At 47.6% G+C, this 20,303-nt stretch overlaps 2 protein-coding genes across 2 annotated transcripts in view; one reads left to right on the top strand and one right to left on the bottom strand.

Annotated features, from left to right (window-relative positions):
• dync1i2a (dynein, cytoplasmic 1, intermediate chain 2a) overlaps positions 1 to 3,587 on the top strand; it is a 25,117-nt gene extending 21,530 nt beyond the window's left edge. The window contains exons 14-16 of the mRNA XM_076263777.1: positions 364 to 504; positions 1,648 to 1,773; positions 2,440 to 3,587. Coding sequence (XP_076119892.1) covers positions 364 to 504; positions 1,648 to 1,773; positions 2,440 to 2,553 — 381 coding nt within the window. The 3' untranslated portion in view covers positions 2,554 to 3,587. The remainder of the gene's footprint in view (positions 1 to 363; positions 505 to 1,647; positions 1,774 to 2,439) is intronic.
• LOC143100527 (electrogenic aspartate/glutamate antiporter SLC25A12, mitochondrial-like) lies at positions 3,537 to 20,081 on the bottom strand. The gene is made up of 18 exons (XM_076263776.1): positions 20,043 to 20,081; positions 19,406 to 19,459; positions 16,938 to 17,083; positions 16,272 to 16,387; positions 15,225 to 15,364; positions 13,898 to 14,044; positions 13,621 to 13,759; positions 13,163 to 13,256; positions 12,464 to 12,548; positions 10,778 to 10,862; positions 9,515 to 9,673; positions 8,438 to 8,490; positions 8,151 to 8,234; positions 6,025 to 6,165; positions 4,967 to 5,105; positions 4,625 to 4,783; positions 4,439 to 4,529; positions 3,537 to 4,302 (listed from the first exon to the last, which is right to left on the bottom strand). The coding sequence occupies exons 1-18, from the start codon at positions 20,052 to 20,054 to the stop codon at positions 4,098 to 4,100; spliced, it is 2,049 nt and encodes a 682-aa protein (XP_076119891.1). The 5' UTR covers positions 20,055 to 20,081; the 3' UTR covers positions 3,537 to 4,097.
• Between the last annotated feature and the right edge of the window lie 222 nt (positions 20,082 to 20,303).

Genomic DNA, 20,303 nt, shown 5'->3' on the forward strand with positions numbered 1-20,303 from the left:
GGGAAGAGCACCTCCTCTGCCAGCCCCATGCTGAGCTCAGAGACACTCGACTTGAATTTTGAACATGAAGGTCTCGTGCTGTTTTTTTTTTACATGCTTGACCGTAATTGGCAGGCAGGGAGTATCTTGTTGTAACCCAAACCATTAACCCATATTTTTTTTATGTTTAGTCTTGAAAACATAAGAGTGCACACAGTGGTGTTCAAAGTTACATTGACCTCAAAGAGAATCAGGCCTCTTGAACTTGCATTTCCATATCAAACAGTAGGGGCATAGATTGAATGTAGGCTTGGAACACAAGTATACAAAGATTATATAAAGATGAGTGCTTGACATCTGTACACAATGTTCCTCCTCTTGCAGAACAATAAGCCTCTGTACTCGTTTGAAGACAACTCGGACTATGTGTACGACGTCATGTGGTCCCCCACTCACCCCGCCCTGTTTGCCTGCGTGGATGGAGTAGGTCACCTAGACCTGTGGAACCTCAACAATGACACTGAGGTGAACAAATCAATGACATGCATGCAGACAGACTGACTACATTACATGTGTACATCTAGCACTCTTGTGTTCAGACATTACAACTTTAAAGGGACACCAGGCAACGTTTTCGTGTTAATTAATCATCTTCGTAAGTCGGTATATGGTTAAATGACTCATTACAGGGCGAATGAAGACTCTCTCGCCAGCCCCTACTGCCTGTAGGAAGGTTATCCCGCTTGCAAGTTCGGTGTATCTGACCCGCCGACCTTCAGTCTCACAAAGTCTCAGACATCGCGAGAAGCAGGATCAGTTTACATCCCGCATCCCCAGCACAGAGGCAGGCTAACAAAACGCTAGCGATGGTTGCAAACGTGTGTATAATGGCAGAGCCGGGCGAAGAAGCAGCGAAAACCCTTGGCGGAAGATGCAAACAAAAGAAAAAAGAGCTTCAGACCGAGCGAGGACTCGCACACGTATCAACACGTACAGACGCTAGGGGGAGCTTCATAGAAAAAAAAGCATCAGGCTTGCCTGGTGTCCCTTTAACACAGACATACATTTGATAGAGTTGCCTGTGCAGCCCCGGGGTGTGGTGCAACCCTTGGTGTTTTTAGCTGCTTGTTCCACACCAGTTGCTCCACCATATGAGCCAGTGACACACACGTCCATGGTCTCCTGACTGCACTGACAAACACACTCCTGCCGCCTCGCCACAGAGTCTGAGTCCCTCATTCACTTCTGCTCCGTCTCACACAGATGTGCTTCCTCTCAAAATCTGTCTCTCGTGTAAAGTTACTCTCCCTCCCTCCCACTCCCACTCTCCCTCTACATGGGTCTCACTGACTCACACACTGCCGTTTCATCTGTCTGCGTGTCACACACACACACACACACACACTCCACTCCGCTGTCTCCCCCATTCATCCAGGGCTCAGGCTCCACAACTATAGCTGTGATTATTCCACAGACCCCTTGACTTCCATTAGTTTTCTGCCTTTGCTCCATTTTTGCACTCCCATTTCAGATTCACTGTGTGTGTGTGTGTGTGTGTGTGTGTGTGTGTGTGCGTGTGCGTGTGTGTGTGTGTGCGTGTGTGTGTGTGTTCCTGTGTGTATGTGCATGTGTTAGTTACGCTCTCTGACAGAGGTTGTTTTGTTCCAGGTGCCCACGGCGAGTATTACAGTGGACGGAAGCCCAGCTCTGAATCGAGTGCGATGGGCCCAGTCTGGGCGTGAGATCGCTGTGGGAGACTCTGATGGACAGGTCCTCGTCTACGAAGTTGGAGAGGTACATGCACCTGATTTGAAAATCAAAACATTCGTTTAGTTTGAAATTTATTCAAATGATGTGTGCTAAAATTCCGAGAGTCAGGTTTAGCAGGCTTCACTCCGTCTTGTGGGGGAGGTTATTGGAGGGAGTGCTTGAGATGAGATGCTAAGGCTGCTTTAGCACGTCTGACAATTAGCCCCCTTGTGGCAGCCAGGGCCCCAGAGGCCACTTCCCCCAGGGGGGCTCTCAGCGTGCCTGTGTCACTTACACCACTGACAGCTGAGTAGGCTGAGCCAGAGAGGGGGCACCACTAGCCCTGGGTGCTGTGTCCCCTCACTACCCCACCCCCTTCACTCACCACTCACACACTCATATACACACACGCACGCGCACACACACACACACACACACACACACACACACACACACACACACACACTCTCATATACACACACACACTCATATACACCCACGCACACACACACACAAGCTGTGCTACTCAAGAGGTCAAGTCTCTGTGACAGTTACAAAATTACTGTTGATCCCCTGACCTTTCACAAGGAAGCCACTTGCTGGTTTTTAAGTTCAGGGAGGAGGGAAAAAAAAAAAGGTAAAGAAAAGGAAAGATGATCGTCTCTGAACAATGTGCCATTATTTTCTGTCCCTCTTCCGTCCTCTCCGCAGCAAATCGCTGTGCCGCGCAACGACGAGTGGACACGCTTTGTGCGCACGCTGGCCGAGATCAATGAGAACCGCGACGACGCCGAGGAGCTGGCGGCCCAGCGCCTGGCTGCCTGATCACCATGGAAACACCGCTCGCTCACTCGCTCGTTTGTTGGACCGGTGGCAGGTTTCCTCAAGCACCCAGCCCCCATCCCCCCACTCTGTGTAATGCTGGTTGTAATTCAGAGAAAAACGAACAAAAAAAATGACAGGCATGATGGCGAATACAGCTCTACAACACAATGGCATTTTCTTTTGGCTGTAGCATAGTACGATTGGGATTTCTTCAAGTAAGACGCAGAAGTAAGTACTTCTGTATGGGCAAATAATTTGTTGGGTCTCAAAAGGAAAAATATCTCTACACCAGGGCTATTCACCACAGACAATACAACACACACACACACACACACACACACACACACACACACACACACAAATGGTCGTACTTATAAAAACCAAAAAGCCTTAAATAGATATAACTCCCAGAGACCCTGTTGAAATTGTGGCGGTATCAAACTTAAAGAACTTCATATTTAGTTGTACCAGTGCTGAAGACTCGGTGGGTTCTACCATTAAGTACCCCCAGGAACCTCATAACATCAGGACTTTTCTCTAAGCCACCAGTTCTACAGTAAAAGCATTTATTTATTATGAACTGTACTGGACAGATGTCACCCAATGTCTGTATTATGTGAGATAATGTTTTACCACAAGGTTCGTCCTCCTTTTGGAATCACAGTCTGTTTGTAAACTGTAAATAGGGGAATAGCTTTTCTTGGACTTCTTTGAATGTCTTTGTAGATCACAGTGAATTCTTCATTCCGAAGCCATATGCAATTCAAATCTGCTCATGCATTCAAAAGGAAAAAAAAACTCTTTGATATCAGGGCATCCTACACAATCTCATGCTGTACCTGTGGAAAGCTCTGAAAGTTCTTTTGAAAATGTTTAATAGAAATGTGCTTCACCTTCCCTGGGCGAAACCCACAAAGAATGTTGACAGTGTAATGTATGCTCCACAGAAATAAAAAAAAGAAAAACAACTCAAAATTCGAAAGTTAAACCAGTATGATTTAATTTAATAAAATACAATACAATAATGAAATGCATTTAAATATTCTTTTTAAATTTCTTATTCTCTGATTTATGATTTCATAAATAAAACATCTGTACACCCATTCACACCACTAAAATATGATTACAGACGTCCCCAACACACAACACACAATGCATGGCCGAGGAAGAACGCTCGAGAGTTTGTCTCTCAACACCATAATGTCTCTGCACAAAGATGTACAATATGCACAGTAACATTTGTGCATAGCCACGCACAAAGGGGTGGACAGGTCCAGGGAAGCAGGGGATTACCCATAAAGCACTAGTCATGCAGGCAGGGGGGGGGGGGGTACAGCCAGATTTAAATGTGTGTGTATGAGAACAAAGCAGGAGTGCTCCAAGTTAGATTTCTTATTTTTCTTTGTGTTGTGGTGTTACTGAATCATTTGGGAATACGAGAGATGGGGGATGGGGGGGGGGGGGGGGTTGCAGCGTAGGCTAGTTAGGTCCAGGAACCTCAGCTCGTGGAGCATGCAGCCCAATCGCAAGCCTCAGGGGGGCGCTCACGAGGCCTTGGCAGGGGCAGGCGGAGACTGGACCTTGGGCTCAGACATGGGGGTCCTGAATCTGGGCAAGTGTAGGCCAAACTTCTCCTCCACACCAGCGAAGGTGGCTGCGGCCAAGCGGAAGCCGCCAACGTGGTCAGGCCTGATAGGCGGCAGCTCCGAGATGCGGGACTTGGGTGTCGGCTCAGAGCCAGCGGGGCGGCTTTGGAGAAAAGTGAAGAGGAGAGTGGGCACGCAGATAAACAGACACGGGGGAAGAAAACCCAACAGAATCCATGCTAAATAATAATATGTCGTTATTAGCTTTTGCCAATGATGTGTTGGGCACTGCTACTTACTGTCCTCCAAAGTCAACGTAGAACCACCTCTGCAGAAGCTCGTAAGTCACCAGGGTGACGCCAAACTGGGGTGAGGACCTAAACACACGGGCTGAGGACCAGAAAAGGTTCACATTACAAGTCTGTTCGGTCAGCAGCCACGCCTACATGTATGCACAGCGGCCTGTTTCCGAGCGCCACACCTACCTCCTGCCCCCTTCCAGAAGGCCTTGAAGCCCTCCTCATGCAGGATCTTGCGGAAGCAGTCGATGACTCCATTGTAGGAGGTCTGACCGGCACGGGCTGCCACCTGCAGCCTGGTCTTGATCACATCAGCGGGGGTCACCAGAGAGGCAGCAGGGACACCTGTGGAGAGGGGGTCCCAGAGAGCACAATGAAGCGGCTCCCATTCAGGACGACGGGAACAACAACAACAACAACAACAACAACAACAAAAAGCTCCACAGTGTGGTCATGTCCGTGATGGCTTTAAAAGGCAGGTGGCTAGAAGGATGAATGAAGTGAAATGCTAAGGAGAGTTCTCCTCACCTGCAATGGCGCCAGCAGTGAGCAGCTGCAGGGCCCCCAACCTGCCGTCCTCGTCTGCAAACTGGGTTTTGGTGTGAGCGTACACGGGGAAGTATATGGCAGAGAAGGGGATGTCACGCAGAAAACAGGCCTTGGCGCCCTAAAATAGACACCAAAACGCAAGAAAATGACTGGAGAGCATTGAGTACAAGGGCTGGAGGCTTCTAAAAGGTCAATGCCAGCATCTGCACCACGCTGTCTGATGGCTGCAAATGGCTTTCAAGGAGCTCTAAAATCCACACAGTTCAAACACGACTTGAAGAAAGGAGGGGGATAAACCTCAAATGGGTCAGCATAGAGGCCAAGCCATCTCTGCTTTAACAGCATTTTTAGAGGCCGAGGTAGACAGCGTATGGCCCATACTGAGTGGAGCTGCATAACTGGAGGATCACGTGCCTTAAGAAACCCCAGAGCTTTATGCGACTGAAGCCGCGCCGTGCCAAACCACAGCAGACATATTGGGACAGGCAGGAGTCAGGCCAGCCAAACACAAGGCCCCCCAGAGGCACAGCTGACATAGGGAGCCCCTAAGCCGAGAGCACTGAACTCACACACACACACACACACACACACACAGAGTCATGCACACACTTGGCATATTAACACAGACCCCTGGTCTGCAGTGTGCATACACAGAGAAGGGGAAATCAGTCTTTTAACAAGCTCCACATTGTCTGCTCCCCATTAAAATATGGAGCATGAACACATTACTCATGACACAAGAAAAGCCACAAGAACTTGGACAGAAGCAGTAGCCCTGCAAAATCCTTCCCCCCTAATTTGCTGTTGGTGGTTGGCAGTGGTGCTCTCTGCATGTTAAAGCTACTACTTCGGCAAGGCACTGCATAATTGCCGCGGTCAGTTAAAAAAAGAAAGAAAGCAAGAGAAAACACTCCCTGGTCCACCTACTGCAGACAGAGCATTTGTCAGCCTACAGCTAAAGTCTGTTCATATCAGAGGTTCTTCTGCTATGTCCTGCTCTGTTAGAGAACCCAGTCGGTCTGGACGTCTTAGCTCACCTTGTAGAGGCCGAAGAAGCCGAGCTCCTGCACCACGTTGAGGGCGCTGACCCGCTTCGTTGTGGCGATCTCTCCTGCCACCTGGAGACGGATCTTCACAATCTCCAGCGGGTTGGTGAAGATGACCTGTGAGCCTCCAGCCTGCAGAGAGCACAGAGATGCAAACGTTAGTGAAAAATATTTTAATTTGGTTTATTAATGTCTAAAACCAGAATAATCCCAAATGTTTCATATTACAGTTACAATTATTTTTGCAGGTTAAATAGCTTTAGGATATCCCATTACTAATTTATTGGATGTTCCTCCACCAATTTTGAGGAACAAGCAAGTTGTCTTGTCAAATTAACTGTGTAAACCCAAGACGGTCTCACACAAGGCCCCTGTTCACATCCCAATCTGACTCAGCCTCAGAGCGCTGTTGCCGTGGCCACCACACAAACAGCCATTGAGACGCGAGAGCGGGCGAGCGGCAGGGTCAGGCTGGAACAGGCCACGGAGGGAGCGGCCGCGCTGACCCCGACTCCAGCCCTCTTGGCCCTCGACTCTCCCCCCCTCAGGCACCTCCTGTGGGGGCAGGGCGCCCGATAGCAGCGGCCTTCCCCCAGCCTCGCCCCGCACACACTTCCCCAATCTCTGGCCTCTCTCCCAGGGGGGAACCCTGTCCGTAACCTGGCACAGAGGGAGAGAGGGCCCCGGGGTTTGGCCCTTCCTTCTCACACACATTTGTCACTCGCCCCTCAATCTAATCAGAACCATCGAGAGCCGCCGGTGTCACACACACACACACACACACACACATAGGGCTGGGCCCCTCTCTCTGTAAACATCCGCACTGCATCCTAAAAAAAGCTCTGCCGCATTTTGTCATTTTCAAAGTGGCGCGGAGCGAAAGAGGGAGATGAAGGGTGATGGGTGTGGGGGAATGTCCACCACCGCCGCTCTGCACATGAAGTCATTAACCTCAGCGCTGCTGCTACGCTTATCTCCCTCTGTTATCCACTCACATCTCCTGGCCATGCACAGCCTCTGCTATCAGCAGGGCACGTTCGGGTCGGCAGCAGCACAGTCCAGCCTTATAAATATAACTGGTGATGAATGGGATAAACGCTAATATGGAGCTGTGCTATCCCGTAGACAGTGTACACGCTCATGTTGTTTTGTCTGTCCACTGACTCCGTTCTGGGTGGCGAGGTGTAGTGGGGTCCCAGGCCTTTGGTCAGGCCAGTGGAGGAGGACGCCTCAGGTATGTGCGCCGCTGTCAAACTCAATCACACTGAGGCCTGACCAGCTCCGTCCAAGGCCCTTCAGGGCTTCTTCCTTCAATTAGAGCCTGACAGGGGTCGCGACCCCACGGACCCTGCTCGCCGTGGCCAACAGACAGCCTCCTCTGTCCAGCCTGCCTGTCTGTTTCATTTCACTCGGAGCTATTATGCGGGAAGGCTACTGAGAAGGCATTACCGCTCCTCAATCTACCTGATGCTCTTAGCCTGCTACGCTGCTTGCAGAAATTAGCTCAGGATAAAAATAGTGAGCTCTCAGGCATCATTTTTCAAAATTGGGCCCAATTAGCAGGTTCAGGGACCAAAGAGCACCTTTGTATCGCGGCCTCCCACTTCTTTTGAAAACAAAAAAGCCTGTCTGTACACCAGTTGGAAATTAGCCCCGCGTCTCAATAATGGGGATGGAGGAAGTCCGGCATTAATTGAAATTACGAGAGACCGCACAATGTAAAACTATGATTTAGACCCTTTTTAAATGCTGGCTGAGTAATTGTTAATTCATATCTGCCAGGAGAGTTTGCTTAAGCTTAAGAAGATTAAAAAGAGGACTGCTGAGCAGGGGATTGTTTTTGGCTCTTTCTTTTAATAATGTGTACTTTTTCCCTAGGAAATATTCATTAGAAATGAAAAGGAAAATCAGGTATAATGTTACAGTAGGAGCCCCAATGCTTGCTGCACGTCCCTCACGTCCAAATCAATTATGGCTCAACAGTGCGAGCGTAGCAGCTGCCAAACTCCTTTCCCTGCTTCCCACTGAGAACCAGAGACCGTGTGTTTGGAGCCGTAGCCCACAGAACGCATCCCCCTCCCCCATCTCACCCACTGGTACAAGGCTACTATACTTACACATCCACCAGCCAGCACCTCAGCAAGGAGGGGAATGCTTCCATCTTTGTCATCGGTGAATTTATCCCTCACAAAGTCATTCATCTGAATGTGAAAACAATAAAAAAGTTGCTTGTACACTACATATTCAAATCAAAGCCACCACTTTATCCCATGAAGCCAGAACACATAGAAATACAATACTTTACTTTTTTTAAATTATACCTATACCTAAATCTATATCTATATTTATATCTATATATTCAAGTAGAGGGTTGAGATCCTTCAATAGTGTTAACATGACCCACCGTTAGCTTGATGGCTTTTTCTGGAGCCACACCAATGAGTTGTGGCACGAGACCTAGGAAAGGGAGAAAGAACATCATGAGGCCGCTGAGATCATACAAGTCACGGACAGAAATACCCTTGAGCAGATGGTGCTATCACCACCAGCAATCGCAAAATGTGCCCCTAACATCTCAAAAGACACTTGGATCAACCCCTAAATATTTACTGCTGATCGCACCAACACATCTGATGGGGCCTGATGATAACGTGGCCATTCAAGTCCACCAAGGACCTATAGGAGGGAGGGCCGAGTACGGCAGGGCTGCCTATTGTCTGGGCCGGGCCCTTGGCGTGGTGAGGAACAGAGGGTGCAGTGTAGCCTCGGAGGGGGTGCCAGTGCTCGAGCGCGGCGATAAGCAGCGCGCTGTTTGGCCGGCTGTCACTCAGCGAGCCAGATAAAGTTCTGAAGGGGCCTGGCGAGTGACGGGCCCGCCGTATGCAGCCAGGGAACCGCCAAGCGTGTCTGTCTCGCACTCAATCGGCCCTTCATCAGAGCGGCCAGATAAAGAGAGCCATACACTGACAGCAGGGGGGGGGGGGGGGGAGACAGAAGTCGGAGAGAGAGAGACAGAGAGAAAAGACAAAAGAGTTGCAGTGGCAGAGGCAGCAGTAGATGGCAGTCTTGACTTCCTTCACTGTGCAGGGCTGTGTTTGGGGCTATGGGGGGCTGGAGGAACAGGGCTTCCCATAGGTTCTGGCACATTAGGGTAACAGATGACTTCTGTGTTAGATTCTGCAACAGCCCTGTTTTCCCTCTGGCTCTGGTCCACATATGTGGGATCAGTGTGGATGGGACGTGCAGTAGTCACTTCTACTCATAAAAATGACCACAGCATGCTCCACTTCACCACAAGCACCATAGTTTACAGTGCGCTCACACATACTGCCCTATATTTCACTCTAAATCAATTCTAGCTGTCAATCAATTTGACCATTTTTTTACCATTTGTAAAAAGAGCAACCGCACTTTATTTCACTAACCCATTAATCATGGAGTGGATGTGTTGAGACAGTGGTGTTAAAGTGGTGGCCCTTACCTCGGTAGAATCCAAAGAAGCCCTCATAACGCAGCACTTTCTTGGCGCAGTCGAAGCTGTTCTTGTACATGAGCTCACCCACGAAGGAGCCGGTGGAGCGCTGGTTCTGCATGCGGGTCTTCACCAGGTCGATGGGGTACACGGCGGTCGCGCCAGTCGCTGAAACAAGCAGGGAGCAAAAAGGGCACATCAGTCTTGAGCCGTCAGCACAAGCTTTCTCTGTTAGACAGCAGTCATTTTGAAAAGAAAATTAGATTTTACACATAGAACATGTTATAGGTGATTTCATGATGGCTATGTCTACATTTTAGATATTTTCTACCTTGCCTAAAAGACCGGTGGAGATTCAGAGTGCAGTGGTGCATGCTGGGAGTGGTAAACAGTGATTACAGCTGAGACGCCAGGCTGTGTGTCTCTGCTGTCGGTGGGAGCACTAATGTGTGCTGTATGCCTGAACCATGGGGGGGGGGGGGGGGAGGTGGAGACGTGTGTGTTGGGGGGCTGCCGTAAACGCCGCTCTTAGCCGCCGCGCTAGCTTGTCGTGTCTTGTCTGACATCAAAGGCTCTCTAATGACTCCGGCTCTCAAGCATGCGGAGTGCTCTTGTGCCGACCGCTCTCCCCGCGCGAGCTGCCACCGCTCACACGGAGCAAAGGTCTCCATGGAGATGAACCTCACACACTCTCCGGAAGGCTTGACAGCTAAAGGCTTGGCCTCCCTCTCTCTCTCTCTCTCTCTCCAGACCAGATGCCCATTCAGGGCCCAGCAGCTTCCAGCATGGGTCAGAAAGAGCTCTCGCGCTCCACAAAGACAGTGGAGTCCTTTTATTCAAACGACGCGCTCTACCAGTTTGTAGCTTTGTATGACCATGTGAACCTATGTGTGTGTGTGCATGCATGTGTGTGTGAGAGTGTGTGTGTGTGCGTATGGATCTGCCCATCTCTCGACTGCTGTGTCAGAGCCTTCTTCTCCCTTCCCGTATCACTTCCTTGCAGCACAATTACAACTCGAGATTCCATCACGGATTTTTTTTTTTTTTTTTTTTTCGGAAGATTTGTGTCATTCCGGAACCCGAGGCCGAGAAGACAGCCTGGAGCCGGCGGCGGCGCGGCAGCGGCGGGAGCAGGACAATGCCGGGCCCTCAGATCCGACCCGCTGTCCCCCGCAGCACAATGAGTGGCCCCCGGGCCCCAGCGCGCCAGTCTGGCCGGCTCGGGTTACCCCCTCGGCGGGCCGCGGCCCCAACGGCAGACATGTCACTCACCTCCGGCGATTGAGCCCAGGAGGAACCTGTAAGCAGACTCGGCAGCCTGGAGCCAGATTGGCCGAGACCCATCTCCATGAGCGTGCTGCAGAGAGAGAAGGAGAAAGAGAGAGACAGAGAAAGAGAGAGAGAGAGAAAGAGATCAGAGCTGAAATAAATCAGGAGACAGGAGAAGGGATAAGTATCAGCAGCAAAGCAGTGTTCAGATGAATGAATTGGTCTCTATAAACCAGATACTGTGTGGACAGGCGTACTGTATTGGGAATAGGTTTACATGTGGGTGAAAAGGGTTTGGAATGGACCCTAGCTCACAGGCAGTCACCATCCTCTGTGGATGTGTTCTGCTGTAGGTTAGGCTCCACAAGTAGAGACATTATCTGTGCATTATATGCCATTATAATATACATGCGTTCTAACAGTTCAAGATGAACGTTTCACTTTTTGCCTTGTGGAGTTCAAAGGAGCTGATTTGCTGATAATCAGGCCAATCTCATGCATTTTGATCTGGATGTTGAAAGCAGACCCTCTGTTCTGTTGCTCTGCACTGCAGGCTAGCCGGGCCTCCCGAGCCCTGTTCCCGTGTAGAGATAAGGATCTACATGAATTATTACACCGCTCCAGAGCCAGTCACAGTGCGGCTGGCCTCCTTGGGGGCAGTGAGCAACATCCACAAAACAAGGCCCTTCCTGCTCCAACAGCTGCTTTCACTGAAGGCAGAATGCTAACAAGATTGAGGCTGTGATCAAAGGACTTGAGCAATTACGCTGCTTCCACGAGAGCAAGGCCTGAGAATGCCGAAACATTCAGCCGAACCCCCTGACACACACACACTCACACTCACACACACACACACACACACACACCTCTCAAACAAGCCCTCCACCCGCCTGTCTTTCTCTGAGACCAAAGTTGCATTCCAGACCTCCACACGTCGGTCCCAGGAGGAGTGTAAAAAAGCCCCCAGGGGCCCAGGAGCCATGGCCCGATGTTCTGGAACTGTCTGGAGCTTCACAGGATCGAGAGAGAGAGAGAGAGAGAGAGAGAGAGAGAGAGAGAGAGAGAGAGAGAGAGAGAGAGAGAGAGAGAGAGGAGAGAGAGAGAGAGAGAGAGGAGAGAGAGAGAGAGAGAGAGAGAGAGAGAGAGAGAGAGAGAGAGAGAGAGAGAGAGAGAGAGAGAGAGAGAGAGAGAGGGGCAGGTACTCTCTCATCCTCCTCCCCAGGCAGACAGACCCCACCTCTCTCTCACTCCTGCTCTCACCGTCGCTCTTACACAAAACAGACCTCGCCACGGGCACTTCACACGATGAGACCTCACAAAGAAAGCTGCGGATAAAAAAGCCCTGTCCTCATTAATGCGCCTCAGAACATCAGTGTGATTGGGTCTGATGTGCGCGACGCGTCCACACCGAAGTGCCGTGACGGTCATTTAAAGGCGGAAATTAGGAGTGCATTTTCTCATCCCACGTAATACAGAACTACACTGTAAGGGAAAGGGATGTTTCAGAGAGACATTAAGGAAGTCGCTGTTGATTCAGTTATTAAAATAGCTGAAATAAGTTAACCCTTTTTTGAAAAGGAGATGTGTGTATAGGTCTGTGGAGGTCTTTATATTGAGTTAGCTGTGGAGTCCGGCTTGACACCTGTCTAATCCCAACCCCCCTCTCTACCCTCCTCAGGTGACCCTTACCTGTCTCTGGATCTCAGCGAGGTGGTAGGGCACGGCCCCCTCCTCCAACGGTGCTATCCTCTCAATGTCTGCAAAGGTCACCCTCCTGTGGACAGCAGAAAGAGCCACATCACCCCCATGACAAGAAAGTCAGTCCCTCCCAGCCGATTTTGTGGTGGGGGATGATGCAATATTTTCCACAGCAATTTTTACTGCCTTATAACCCCAAGTTACTGCGCCTTTAAAAGGTCTTTTTTGCACACACAACAGGTAAACAAAGCTGGACGGGTGCCCACAGCACACGCAGCCGCCGACATGCTCGCTCGCTCCGACTGCCAGGGAAATGGCCAGAACATTCCCCCGTGGGCCACAGGCGTTGTTAAGTCGGCCCCATGCATTTGTTTTCCCAATAAATCAAGCCGGTGGAGCCACTGTTGTTAAACTGAATGAGCAATAACTTAGCATTTATAGCCTATAAATGGGGCCGTAATATTTTTTCATCCCATTTATAGATTCAATAAGAAAACTGTTTTGGATAAATGTGTTAAATACATTGGACAGAGGTGATGGCAATCCAATATTACAGATGAAAAAAGAGCAAGAGGAGAAAAAAAAAAGTGTGAGTAAACATGCAGGGGAGGGGGAGAGGTGCATGGTTAATGGGGAGGAAGCCAGGAGGTGCTGCGGAAATAGGAAAAGCCGATGAGTTAGAGGCTTTACCCAGAATGAGAATGGAGACCGGAAAGCTGGTACAGGATGTCAATCTCCATTGGAGTAATCTGACCAAACTTATTGGCCGCTTGGATAAACTCCCCTGTGCGACAGTGAGGGCCAGAGGAAGCAGCGTTAGGCATGAGGAAGAGAGACGGGCTGCTGTATATGTCACATATTATTAGTGTTGTGGAGGGAGTGTGGCACTTTGATTCAGAGCTATCAGAACAGATAAAACATCTCCTGTAATGTCTGTCGATGTAACTAAGTATACACTCATAAACTATCTTAAGATTAAAGTATTCACTGTTTAAAGTACTATCAGCCCCTGAGTAATGCATTTAGATAGCATAGTGTATTTTAGCAGCTGTGATATACTGTAAGTGGTGAGGCACTGGATCTCATACCAATTTTACCAAATCATCTGGACCAAAGGGATGTTGCAGATCTATACTAAAATCAAGCACCTTTGGTGACCTCAGTGTCTTTGCGTGTGCCAGACAGTGTGCTGTAGATCTTGCGGATCAGCTCCATGTTGTTGAGTAAGGAGTTGAAGGCATTGAAGTAGGAGAAGCTGACCATGTGGGAGGTCGCTCCGCCTGCAGCCTGTGGGGGACAACAAACCTCAGGTTATGATACATGCCTCTTCATATAGTTATGTTTTGTTTCTAATATTTATGTGTTTTAGATGTGTGTGTGTGTGTGTATGCATATGCATGCGTTTGTGTTTCAGAAGAGTCTTACTGAAACAAGGTTCTCTTCCACAAACGTAGTGAGCATGTGGTGGCGGATGGTCGCCATGATGTCACTGAAGTCCAAGGCAGAGATGACACCGCTCTTGCTCTTGTCCTTCTGTGCAAACGCCTGCCGAGCATGCTCCAGTTGCAGCTCCTGTCACCCGAGAGAGAGGGACAGAGAGAGAGAGAGGGGGGGGGACAGAGAGAGAGAGAGAGAGGGACAGAGAGAGGGGGGGACAGAGAGAGAGGGGGGGGGACAGAGAGAGAGAGAGAGAGAGAGAGGGACAGAGAGAGAGAGAGGGGCTGAAAACACTGCTGAGGACATGAAAAAGTGTGCCCGAGGGCCTGAGAAACGACTTCTGTCATGATGAGGCCCTCAGCAGAGGAGGTGCTGATGTGGAACACGGAGCCCAACACATGACATCAGTGTTACGGACGTCAGCTCGCACATGTCCAGGCCACAGATGTGCTGATATCTGGCAGTGGCCTCTCAAAAACTCAAGGAGAGAAAGAAAAAGCCCTGCCCTCTGTCAGAGTGTCTAATGAGAACCATATCAGGTGAGGTTTGATCCCTGGGCTGGGGAGCAGAGGGGGGGGGAGCAGGTGTCCTGGGTCGGGGCAGTGTGTGGGGCAGGTGGAGCGGGGGGGGGTTCAACAGGATGAGGGGCGTGCAATCAGAGAGTGGACTGGAGGGGGGTGGGGGGTTATTGCCCACCCATCCCCACTGCTGTCAGAGCTGATCAGATACTACCAGCAGACTGCTGTGATCTGCCTAACTCATCATGCCACGCGAAGCCGCCTCAACCGTCTGCGGTTACATCTGATCCAGCGGAGGCACCGACCCGGCTGTGTATTGGACCGTTTTTTAGCCGACCCAGGTTACCAGGTTAGTGGCTGCCTTTGTGTGTGTTCGGCAAGTTGACTTTGAAGAGACTTGAGCTATTGCATTGTGTTATATTATACTGTATAACTACCACTTAAGTGCTGAGGTCTTTGACCATTTTGTTTTTCAGAAAGTTCATCCACTTCCACAAGGTGGCAGGATAAAATCTGTGAAGACTTGGCTTGCATGTAGTCTGATTTCAATCACCAGGTTTGGACGAACTTGAGTACTAAAAATGGCATTAGAAATACTGAGTCTCTACGCATAAATGCTGTAGTAAAGTACAAAATTTAAATGACAAAGTTTCATAAATTCCGCTACTCATAACCAAAAATGACAACTTCCTCACAGAAAAAAATGAAAATAAATTGCAAACTTTTTTAGCCAAACCAGTTCTATTTAGCTTCTTTGTCATGTCACATATGCTACTGCAATTACATTTCATTCCTACCTGCAGGAACTGAGTAAATTCCAGGTAACTGAGGTGCTTCTTTCTGTCATTGCCAAAATGTAGTCTGATGAACTCACAGTTCCAGTTGAAAGGGATGTGGTGATACACGGTGGTCTGGTTGAAGATATCCCTGACATTTTCTGTGACAGAGGACATGATTCAGCTCACATCATCTCCTCGACAAAACCCCAACTCCATAAACAGAACAGAACAGACGCAGCTACATCTATAGACTTGCACAATACCGTGCAATCCTCTAGTCTCTAATCTAAGTTCTAAGGGGACTGCAGTCAGTGCAAATCCAGCCAGTACCTAAAGCATGGACGTGGTGGTCAGGTCCTGGTGGTTACCCCATCACCACAATGTGAAGGTCCCCAGTGATTCCAGGACCATCTCTGACTGAGCATGCCGTGCAATTTCCGCTGCTTTTGTGGCTTTTCCTTCAGCTCAATCAGCTTTGCAATAGCTCGGCTGAGCCTTGCCCCCTATACTGCCTTTGTGAGTCTATGAGTGTCATACTCTGAGGCCTGTGGTTGATGCCTCATCTCAGTCCTTTTTGGGTTTCCAGCAGAGTAGCTGAAATGGCGATGCACTGAGTGTCGGTCCCCCCGTCCAGGAACTATCATCTGGGCCTTAGACCAACCTGACTGACTCTCACAAGCCCCGCTTTGAAGAGCGTCCACTCGCCCTCGGAACGTGTGAGCGCCCTCTCGGCAGCATTAGACGCCATACCCACACTCAGCAATACTAAAACACCATTCCCACTGCAATGAAATCAGCAACCAGCCAAAGACGTGCGTTTGTTTCAGAACATGCTGTGGCATTCACTGTTTTCTTCTGCTACCCTTAGCAAGGCACGAATGTCAGTGAACTAATAGTAAGAATTGTAACAACAAAGCTAATTTCTCTAAAGCAAATAGTGAGATTTGTTTGCATTAAAAATAGGAAACTGTAAAAAGGCTCCCTATCAATTAATTTATGGACAAAACATGCATGCACAGAATGACAGCATTGCTTATCTTCTTAGTCTTGACTTCACATACATACCAAATGAGATGTCCCCTGTGCCAGTCTTGTCAAATAACTGAAAGGCCACTATAAAAAGGGCATCGGGAACACACAGAACCGATTCAAAGGCCAGAAACTCCTGGAAGGAGATCAGTCTGTTTGGAAAAGAAAGAAAGAGTACTATCTGAAAATAATGACATGTCTTGGTGTAAGGCTACATTTCAATGCCAAGTACATGGGCATTATAACCCTTCCATTAATTTTAACCATTTTAACAGCTCAGCTGAAACCATAACCTACAGCAAAGACACAATGGAGAGACTGAGTAATCCCTAAACATTTTCATGAGTTATTAATACACAATTATTGTTCTTTATACTATAGCTATAAACAGGGATAACTGACTTTACCCCTGATTTTCCATCTCCAAGCAGCAATTATGCCTCACTTTAGAAAATTGGGCGATACGTTTTGCAACAAAATGCCATGGAATCATTTGCAACTTCAGTTGAATGAACACAATCATATATTTCCACAAGAGCCAAGTATCTAGAGTGCGTTTGCTCTCAGATATAGAGGACTTAGCATCAGAGAATTGCCTTTTGACATTCATTTGCTGAAGTAAGCCATCCTGCTTCTACAGCTGAGTATTGTTGTTTTTGCCTCTTTTCATCAACTAAGCCCACCCATGGCAACATGACTTACCCATCCTTGGTGGTGTCAGCGACTCCGGCGATGAGCTGCACCGTATCTGGGTTGTGGTGAGGCTGGGTGTGCAGGCCTAGATACTTCTGCACAAAATCACCAGGGGTCATGTAATGCTCCCCATCTGTGTCCGTGACACTGGCATGCTGGGGACGGAATACCAGACTCGTCAGAACAGTATCCACGCAACAGCATGCATACACTCAGTACGCATGCACAAGAGACAAGTGACATAAATACATCATCATGTTGAGAAGCAAGTGTAACCGATTGTGTTGTTTATCCTCATGTGAAAAAATGGCAGAAATGCTCTGAATATCAATAGCATCACATTTGCTTGTGGTGACAATTACCCTTTTTTGTTTGTTTAGGAGACCACTGGATGTTCACTGAATGCCCATTATTGCATTGTTATGTGCTTTTATATAGCTTTCTAACAAATCACTGAAACAGCATCAGCATATCTCCCTCAAATCTTAGACCATTTTTATGGTCTTTTCCCTAAGTATATTCTATCTTCCAGACTGTAACTGGCATTCTGGGGCAACTTGAGAAAATTAAGTCAGAAAAGCAAGTATTTGTTTACCAGCCCAACAAAACATTTTGTAGTGCACCGGGGTAAAATCAACAGCAATCTGTCTTTTGCATTAGTGCTTCTGTAACTATTACATAACAACACTTTACACTTTCTACAAAGAAAAATGTCCCCATACAGTCTCTTTACTGAGCTTTTTATTCCATTTGTCAATCAATAACATTGATTTATGCTTCCCTGCATACATACAAACACAGATTGCCAACGCTTCTCAATAATACTATGCCCTTCCCTGAAATTCCACTTTGGAGACAGAAAAGAGAATGTGTATCCCTGGTTTTGTTTTGTCACTGTTTCATTTCTGCAAAGAGCAGAAGGATCAGTTGCCTGTGTGATCAAACTTCAATTTGCAAAGCTGCACACTTACGACTTACCATTGTAACATGTTAGCACAAAGCACTTGATACAACAGAGGAAACCAAGACTAAGCTGCATAGGGTAAATAAATAGAGTGCGGAAGTGGGTGAAGGGCATTTCAATGACATGGAGTTGACATGGACGTAAATCATAATATGATGACTCCAACTCTAGTTGCTGGTCAAACAGTCACTTAAATACATTAAAAAATAGTGTTTTATGTTTAATATTAGTGTATAGTGTTTCATATTTTCACTTCCTAGAGGAAAACATACTAACACAACTGCAAGGGTGCCTGACAATATAAGCCGACAGATTTAGCAGACTCATGTTACAGCCTGGAGAAAGAACTGCTACAAACACACATACACACAGAAAAGCTGTTCTGAAAACATGCATATGCATAAAGCCCTTCTGGTAAATATTGTGTATTAAACCATGTTTTACAGTCCATGCATTTCAACTGACAGTTTTTAAGTTAAGTTTAGCTCTGGCATGGACTAGGTCATACAGTATCATCATGTAAACAAAGCATGCAGTATGTGTTGGTTGAAACACTGCTTTTTTGTCCAGTCAAGTTAGTCAATGTTCACTACAGCCATCCTATCATTCCTTCAGTTACAAATTCATACAATGGCTTTCGATTAAGAGTCCACTGTTAAGCAGTACCTCTACAGGATCTGTTTAGAACAGTCTTCAAGGACACAAAACTGGGCTAGGCACTTCAAGCTGTCACGGCTCTTCTTGGCAGATCATGCTCTATCTCTCTAATCAGGAAGGTATATCTCATCATTCAAGGTGTATCTCAACATCTTACTGACAAAATAGAAGACCCAAGCAGCTGTCAAACTCTATGGGAAGTCATGCAAGGAGAGATTCCTGGCTAAAGGGTATCCAGATTTAGTCTAAGTATGCGAGTGACCTTTTGTGGCGTGCACTGGACACCAGCCTCAGTGTGCACTTGCCTTGGCTCTAAGGAAAGTGCAAAGGGACACAGTACTGCTGTACTGTATGCAATGAATCAGTATCAGGTTACTGGCTTATTTGCTGTAGTTGACAACCACAAAAGCAAAATTGCAAGGCATTACCTTCATGTCCTTTGTGTAAGAGTGTATGTGTGTGTGTGACCCATTTTAGACACCAGGCTAAAAACCCAACTAAAGTAGAGCACTTTTGAATCAGACCATGTCATGCAGAACTACCATGTAAGATCACTGTTTCTCAAGAGAGGCACTAGAGACACTAGAGAGAGTGTGAGCTATATGTTACAGAGGCTCCTACTTCAATGCACTGAGTTGCAATGTCCCACTGCTAAGTTTTCTGCTAACGTTCCTTACAGGACACAGCACTGAGGCAAATAATATTGAAGATCATTAAATACAACCAGAGATGACACATTATTTAGCATATGGATTCATCATACGATTCATTACAGATTCTCCAGAGTGCACATTAAACTAAGAATAACAGCATTTCCAATAGGCTACGAAATATATAATAATAATCGAATAATTACCTTTAAAAAGATGTCCTTCAATTCATGAGGGTCGGCTCTTTTAGTGGACTGCACCTGAAAATAAACACATTCAATTATATGACAATTCCGATTCCTAAAACATAGACTATGCTATGCATACATTCGTTGACCAAATTCGACGACAGATAACCTGACAAAAATATCCCAATTCATCTGTGCATTGAGCAGCCTAGCATATTACAGCGTATAATTCTTGTTTGTAGATAGCGGCGTATAATGACAGCGAGCTATGGTTAGGCTACTATTGCAGAGAATGAATGTATCCTGTAGGCTTTCTGGAGAGCTGCACGAGCATCCCTGGTCAAATAGCCTATGCACTTGCACAGAGCATACGAACAGCCAGGGAGATCACGTATTAATCATCATGGTAATCGAGTGGTCCAGAGTCTGACATTATGACAAAATAGACTTTGCTCTCCTCTCCCTCCTCAAGGCCGATGGACAAGCCGGGTGTAGCCTGTGCAAGGATGCTCTGAGGAGCCGGGACAGAGGACGCCATAAATCCACTTCACAGAAACCACACAAAATTTTGCCATTCTGTATTACTCCAAACGAGACAAACTATGTAAATAACGGTTATAGCACTAAAAGATAAGCGCAATATTGACAGAGTCACCTTGACCGCCATGCTGTGTGTGACGTCACTGGCGCAGGCGCTGGGAACAACTGGTGGGTGCTGCCAACTTCAGTGCAAGTCATTAAAATTCACATCATCACGCGTGTATTATCTAGAGATTGGCTGTAAAGCTTGTCAGACTTTATAGGACATGATGTCCAGGCTGTTTCGACGGCAAAATATATATCTACATGTTACTGTTGTAAAAAATATGTAAAAAAAGATTAGGCTGCACTTAAACTAGTCAATTTCTGACCACTT

The sequence above is a fragment of the Alosa pseudoharengus genome, unplaced genomic scaffold, assembly GCF_046254945.1.
Source record: "Alosa pseudoharengus isolate Yale_2024_CS ecotype anadromous, Long Island Sound unplaced genomic scaffold, YU_APseudo_1.1 YU_APseudo_1.1_scf_3, whole genome shotgun sequence".
Taxonomy (NCBI): Eukaryota; Metazoa; Chordata; class Actinopteri; order Clupeiformes; family Clupeidae; genus Alosa; species Alosa pseudoharengus.

Excerpts from the sequence above, each read along its gene's own strand:
- LOC143100527 (XM_076263776.1), bottom strand. Across the intron at positions 8,235-8,437 it reads AAAAAGCCATCAAGCTAACG|ATGAATGACTTTGTGAGGGA; the intron begins GTGGGTCATGTT and ends TTTCACATTCAG. Across the intron at positions 4,784-4,966 it reads CACTGCTGGCGCCATTGCAG|GTGTCCCTGCTGCCTCTCTG; the intron begins GTGAGGAGAACT and ends CCCTCTCCACAG.